The following is a 7,783-nucleotide window of genomic DNA, read 5'->3' as shown; positions in this document are numbered from 1 at the left end:
GGTTTGAGGCCAGGAGTTTGACACCAGCCTGGACAACATAGCGAGACCGTCTCTACAAAAAAATTTTAAAAAATTAGCCGAGTGTGGTGGTGTGTGCCTGTGGTTTAGCTGCTCGGGAGGCTGAGGCAGGAGGACTGCTTGTTTAAAAAAAAAAAAAAAAAGCCTCCTTGTAATCTTTGAACAATGTTTTTCTTTCATTACTCAACTACTGTACTGAACAAGCAATGCAAAGTATTCGCTATGGATAAGATCAGCAATTTGCTTTTCTACTGACCACAGGTTTCTTTTGACTATTGCTTTCTTAGTGCCAACTAAGAAGAACAACTCTGCTTTTGTATAATCTTTTAACTGCCAAAATTTCTAGATAAAGTAGCTGCTCACTATTGACAAGGAGAAGATAGAAGAATTCACACATTGAGTCTATATATTTGGCAGCAAATGGATCACTGCACAACACTTACATGGTATTTGGTCAGTTAAACACTGGAGAAAGGATAATCCCTGGAATCTCTATAAGAAAACAAGATCTATCAGCCTTTATCATTTATTTCACAAATTAACCTGAAGCAAAAACTTTTGAGACGGTCTTATAGACTACACAGAAATATGAGATGCCAGCCAGGGGTGGTGGCTCATGTCTGTTATCCCAGCATTTGGAAAGCTAAGGCAGGAAGATCACTTGAGGCCAAGAGTTTCAGACCAGCCTATACAACATAGTGAGACCCGGTCTCTACCAAACACAAAAAGCAAAACAACAACAACAAAAAAAAACAGACATGGTGGCGTGCACCTGTAGTGCCAGCTACTCAGGAAGCTGAGGCGGGAGGATCACTGGAGCCCAGGATAGCCAAGGGTAAAGTGAATCATGATTGCACCAACGCACTCCAGCCTGGGTGATAGTGCGAGACCCTCTCTTAAAAAAAAAAAAAATTCTTTTTTAATTTTAAACATGAGATGGAGCAGATTCTTGGGGATTTTTTAGATGAAAAGATCCTACTAAGGATATAAACACCATAGCAACCTCCTCGTATCCAATGATTTTTTTCAATCACGTAACTCACTCCTTGAGTTTGCACAACTCCTTTATTGCAACAAAATGGACTTTAACTTGTCACTTATTTCCTATATCATTAAATACCTTCATTAATTTTCTCTTCAGAAAATACTTATTGTGTATCTTTATTTTCAACACTCTACAATACTTTTAAATAAACAACATTTTCAGTATGAACTATGGTAAGATTTCATCATTCTATAAGGCATATTATTTAAGAGGTATTCCTTCCTATGCATTTCCTATTTTACAGTAAACTCAGTATCAGGTAAAAATTAACTGGTAATGTTCCTATCAACAATTCATCCATTTCTTTTTATGACACTTTTATGTTGTACACAAAAAAATACACAATTTTCCCAAACCTTGAGGAGTTGAATTTTGTGTGTGTGTGACAATAATTAAAAGCCAGTCGAGTTGGTACTGGAAAATTATTTTGATACTTATCAGAAAAGTAAAAGCAGTGCTTTTCGATCCATCCCAGCAATAAATGATACCATGACATCACACATACAGATGCCTAAAAAACATACTATAAAAGGAAAATTCCTGAAATGCCTCCAAAATCCTATTATGCATACTAGACTTTATCATCAGTACTTATATTCTTCAAAATATACCTAATACAGTCACATGCCCATTAAAAGAGTTGATACAGTTTTGATGGCAGGCTACAGTTCCCTGCTGTCTTTCCATGATGCATCAGCAGAACCATCCAAAGCCACACACACCAAACCTATTAAGAAAAAAGCATTCATAATACCCAGCTGTGTCCTCTACATTTTCAAAACAATATTAATTTCACACGTATTTATCAACAGTATATATTTAGTGGGAATTAACATTAAAATCAACATATTGTTCTTAAGTAATCCAGACTAATAAACCATGAGTCAAACAAATCTACTCTGCAAAAACCTCAAATCACTCTAAGTGTGATCAATTATTTTAATAACATAAAGCTATAAATTTTCTCTATTTTTATATCCAAGACTAAATACCATTGACTATCCTTCAAAATGTTTATGTTCCAAAATCCTGTAGTTACACATAAACCCACAACAAAAGACATTATTTTAGAATGGTAGAAAAAAATATTTTTAAAAATTATCAATTCTTAAAATTGGTTAAGTAATTAAAAGCATTAAATCATAACACTGACCTAACAGGACAGGAAGTTTCTTTTGGTAATCTTTATTGATATATGATCATCCTCAAGGGTCTCACTTGCTAGCCTTTTAAACAAATTTCTAAGGCAATTTTACAGTTCATTTAAAAGGTAATAAATACCACACACTCCTACAACCTTAGCCACTTTATAAAACAAAGGAAAAATTTCTTCCAAATGTTATTATAATTAAGAGCTTTTCTATATTAATTCCTCTTACAGTCTCCCAGTGTGTCTTAGATTGCCAAGTACATCTTGATTGTGACATGCAAAATGGATTCTGCTTTAGAAATGGGTTAATTGGCATGCAGATTTCTGCAGAGATCCATAATCCCACAAACAAGAGGGCAAATGAACATTAAAGGGCTGACTCTGACAACATGTACTTGGCAGGGGAAGAGGGCAGGGGGTTGGCAACTTCACAATGGTGGATTTGGGGGAACGAAAGAGGACAAGAGACTGAAGTACCCAGACCCTCATCCTGCCAACAGCATTCACGTAGTTACTAGCTTCCATGTATAATAAGACACATTTTCAAAATGGAAAGGAGGTTATCAGAGAAATGGATTCAGATAATCAGTTACCATTAGACTACAGTTTCATTCAACTTAATCTTCTTTAACCATTAAAAATTTTTAAAGACTATATTTCAAGGTAATAGTTCATTTCAAATTTAACAAATTACACATGCACTAATTTTTATGTATGTGTATGTTCTCTATGTGTCATCTTAAAGCATTTTAAACATTTTTGATAATTAAAATGGAACAGCCATGTTGAAATTAATGTTTACATAAACTGTCAGTGACTTTATTGGCCAAGAAAAGGTAGCTCAAAGCTTTAACTGTATATGAGCTTGATAAAAGCCTTTGAGGGCATGTTTGAGAAATGTGCTCTACTACAAAAGTAACTATTTTAATATACAGCCAAGGTCAATTATTAATATTTTTCTTTTTTTTTTTTTTTTTTTCTTTTTGAGATGGAGTCTTGCTCTGTTGCCCAGGCTGGAGCAGTGGTGCGATCTCGGCTCACTGCAATCTCTGTCTGCCAGTTTCAAGCAATTCTTCTGCCCAGCCTCCCGAGTAGCTGGGACTACAAGTGCCCACCACCACACCTGGCTAATTTTTTGTATTTTTAGTAGAGACGGGGTTCCATCATGTTGGCCAGGCTGGTCTCAAGCTCCTGATCTCAAGTGATCTGCCCGTCTCAGCCTCCGAAAAGTGCTGGGATTAGAGGCGTGAGCCACCACATGGCCAATACTTTATAAGCAAAGTTTAAACATCTAATTTAATATTTGATAAGGTTTTGGTTTGCCTATATATACCGGGGTAAAGCATGAGACAAATTATTAAGCTTGACAAAATAAAAGAAGACTTTACCTGACCACCTTTCTATATTCTTCAGTGAATTCATCAAACAGCATTTTCAACAAAGCTTTGTATCCGGTACTTTGAAGCGAAACAGTGACCTAAAGCCTCATGTCATTGTGGTGAAAGCAGAACATAAATGAATTTTCAACTTTAGAGTTCATATTTGTCAGAGTAGAGAATACGTGGGATGAATAAAGTTATCCTTGTTAGTATTAAAATCCCTAACTGGAAGAGAAAAGTCTCCAATTAGTTGACCCTATTTATTAAACAAAAGCTTCACAGAAAAACAACTAAAAAAGATATTATGCTTTAAAAAATGGGATATATATTTGGATAATTTGCAACCTATAATCCTAAAAGAACTGCCAGAATGCAAAGATCTTTTTAATATTAATTATTATTTCTGGTGAAATCAAACTCAAAATATAATACCTAGGACTCCTCCTTGTCCAAAGAAGAAATTAAACTAGATAATTTCTTTTCTGAAATAGTCTGCAAATTGTAATTCACAAGAAGTACACAAAATAGGGTAAATAAAAGTGTGTCTACATGAAAAGCTACAATAATTCCAATTTTTGCTTCCCTAGCAAGGTACTGTACATATACTACATCAACATAATAGAAATGGCACAGTCTCTGAGGACACGTTCCACATTTTATTTACATTTTAAGACTAACTTTAATCTCAAAATCACATATCCATACACCTATTTCCTTTTTGTTGACTTCACTTAAACTTAAATGCATGGTTTGTTAAACAAAGACTGTAAACAAATATTTACCATGTCTGTTACATGTAACACACAAGAACAGCTTTTAACAGGAATTCATCAACTCCCCCCAACATTTTTTATTATAAATACAGGTATCAAAACAATCCTGAACATATTTTTGATACTAGTAGTCAGCACCCACATTGCTTCAAAAATTAACACATCTGTGACAATATTCGTTGTACCTGCTACTTTTTAAACAATTTCAACTGCAGCTCTCTTTCACTAAGCAAGATGGGTAAAGCATGCCATTTCTGTTTTCTTTCTTGAGATTTTTACTTTTTAGAAACACACGTTTCCACTGCCATCTGACACTTCTCCACACGCTTTCATCTTGTAAACCTGAATTCTATTTCGAGTACTCCAGGTTTATGTTTAAATGACAGTGCCTTTCAAGAGAAAAAAAATTGTGCTGCATTTTTCCTCCTGTTACCTGAAAACATAATGGATGTACATATATTAAATATATTCTTACAAATGTCCAGGTCATGTTTACCAGCTGGAATTCTTTTACTTAATGTGTGGGTATTTTGCATTGTGATATTTAATCAAGACATTAACATGAGTAGAAGGTTGTTGATTTAAGACAAGTTTGAGATCCACTAAAATTAATTGTTGTATGTTTGTCCTTCTGGTGGCTGTGGAAGCTTCATATTTTCTTTGGACATCATTAGACGTCTTAGCTCTTGAAGTACAACTTTAATGCTATATGAATTTTGCCATTTTGCTAACACTGGTATGCTCCGGGCATCCACCTGAAAGGGGAGGAAAGAGTACAGTTAACTAGCAAGTTTAAAGTACTATGGCACCAATTTGTTAAGCATATTTTAATAAGAATGATTTTGAGAATTCATAGCTTGCCTCTATTTTCACAAAACATACACTATGAAATTACTAATAACATAATTAGTATATTTTATCATAATTAGTTTAATATTTTGGGAAAATATAAAGATATAAAACATATAGTGAACTTTGGTCATCAGAAATAAGTGTTATACTAAATAACTACTTTGTAAATAAATTTACCAATTCTTTCTTAATGGAATAAGGTCAAAAGGTTCCTCTCTGTTTCCAATGCCACTGCCCAAAATCTGGGGAATTATCTCACACTGAGATTCAGACGAAAGCTACTAACCTGATCTCTTCTTTCAGATTTTTCTTTCCAATGTATTCTATGCACTATTCCTAATTATTCTTTTTTTTTTTTTTTTTTTTTTTTTTTGAGACAGAGTCTCGCTCTGTCACCCAGGCGGAGTACAGTGGCACGATCCTGGCTCACTGCAACTTCCGCCTCCCAGGTTCAAGCAATTCTCCTGCCTCAGCCTCCCAAGTAGCTGGGATTACAGGCACCCACCACCACGCCAGGCTAATTTTTCTATTTTTCGTAGAGACAGGGTTTCACCTGTTGCCCAGACTGGTCTCGAACTCCTGAGCTCAAGTGATCTACCTGCTTCAGCCTCCCAAAGTGTTGGGATTACAGGCATGAACCACAGCACCCAACTCAAATTAATCTTCTGTGAAAGAGCAACAGAATAGGGATGGAGCTCCTTGGAAGCCCATTCCCAGTTAACTGTCAGCATTTGACCTGTCCTGCAGTTCCCTGGAAAACTCCACTCACAGAGAGCTTTCCTTTATCTGACCTCAGAGCTCACATATCTTCACTCACCTCCTACCTTGGGCATTTGTCAAAAAAAGTTGAGTCAAACAGGAAGGTGGGCCGGATGCGGTGGCTCACGCCTGTAATCCCAACGTTTTGGGAGGCCAAGGCGGACGGATCACAAGGTCAGGAGTTTGAGACCAGCATGGCCAGCATAGATAGTGAAACCCCGCCTCTACTAAAAATACAAAAATTAGCCAGGTGTGGTGGCACGTGCCTGTACTCCCAGCTACTTGGGAGGCTGAGGCAGGAGAATCGCTTGAACCTGGGAGGTGGAGGCTGCAGTGAGCCAAGACCGCGCCATTGCACTCCAGCCTGGGCAACAGACCGAGACTTTGTCTCCAAAAAAAAAAAAAAAAAAAACAGGAAGGTAACCAAAATACTTAAGCAGACAAGCTGGGAAATGAGGTGTCTCCAAACAGGCCTGGGAATCTAGAAGACCACACACATGTGTAGGGCTGTGCACAGACTTATGAAAGAGATGAGAAGGCCATAAGCTGTCATCTACAGCTGACCTCAAGCAACATATAAGACTATATACAGACTGGGCATGGTGGCTCACGCCTGTAATCCTAGCACTTTAGGAGGCCGAGGTGGGCAGATTGCCTGAGTTCAGGAGTTCGAGAATAGCCTGGGCAACACGGTGAAACCGCATCTCTACTAAAATACAATAATATTTGTGTTTATAAATATATAATAATATAATATTTAGCGTGGTGGTGTGCACCTGTAGTCCCACCTACTCGGGAGGCTGAGGCAGGATAATTGTTTGCATCCGGGAGGCGGAGGTTACAGTGAGCTGAGATCATGCCACTGCACTCCACCCTGGGCGACACAGCGAGACTCCGTCTCCAAACAAAAAAGATTATACACAAGTAGGACCTATCCCAGAAACACAACATAGATTCAATATTTTAAAAATCAGAGTAATATATCACATTCACAGAACAGAGAACAAAAACCATGATCATCTCAATGGATGCAAAAAAGCATTTGACAAAATCCAACAACCATTCACGATATAAATACTCAATAAATTAGGAATAGAAGGAAACTAACCCTCAACCTAACAGGAAACTACAAAAAACTTAGAGCTAACATCATATTTAATAAAGACCAAATGCTTTCCTCTTAAGATGAGGAATAAGATAAGGATGTCCATTCTCATCCCTTCTTTTTATATATATATATATATATATATATATATATATTATATATATATTTTTTTTTTTTTTTTTTTTTGAGACAGGGTCTCACTCGTTGCCCAGGCTACAGTGCAGTGGCACAATTGTGGCTTACTGCAGCCTTGACCTCCCTGGGCTCAGGTGATCCTCCCACCTCAGCCTCCCAAGTTGCTGGGACTACAGGCGTGCACCACCACAGGCCCAGCTACTTTGGTTCACTGCAACCCATGCCTCCCCAGTTCAAGCGATTCTCCTGCCTCAGCCTCGCAGGTAGCTAGGATTACAGGTGCTCACCACCACACCCGGCTAATTTTTTGTATTTTTAGTAGAGACAGGGTTTCACTATGTTGGCCAGGCTGGTCTTGAACTCCTGACCTCGTGATCCACCCGCCGCAGCCTCCCAAAGTGCTGGGATTACAGGCATGAGCCACCGTGCCCGGCCAATTTTTGTATTTTTTATAGAGACAGGGTTTCGTCATCTTGGCCAGGCTGGTCTCGAACTCCTGGGCTCAAGGGATCTACACACCTCGGCCTCACGAAGTGCTGGGATTACAGATATGAGCCACCACCACCT

At 37.8% G+C, this 7,783-nt stretch overlaps 1 protein-coding gene across 1 annotated transcript in view; it reads right to left on the bottom strand.

The window, feature by feature from the left end:
- Window positions 1–1,064: 1,064 nt before the first annotated feature.
- The window catches only part of UBE2V2 (ubiquitin conjugating enzyme E2 V2), a 59,472-nt gene continuing 52,753 nt past the window's right edge, over window positions 1,065–7,783 (bottom strand). The window contains exon 4 of the mRNA XM_003278451.4: window positions 1,065–5,120. Coding sequence (XP_003278499.1) covers window positions 4,974–5,120 — 147 coding nt within the window. The 3' untranslated portion in view covers window positions 1,065–4,973. The remainder of the gene's footprint in view (window positions 5,121–7,783) is intronic.

This window comes from Nomascus leucogenys, chromosome 16 (assembly GCF_006542625.1).
Source record: "Nomascus leucogenys isolate Asia chromosome 16, Asia_NLE_v1, whole genome shotgun sequence".
NCBI lineage: Eukaryota > Metazoa > Chordata > Mammalia > Primates > Hylobatidae > Nomascus > Nomascus leucogenys.
Note: the sequence above shows the minus strand (reverse complement) of the source record. Positions and strands in the feature narration are given on the sequence as shown.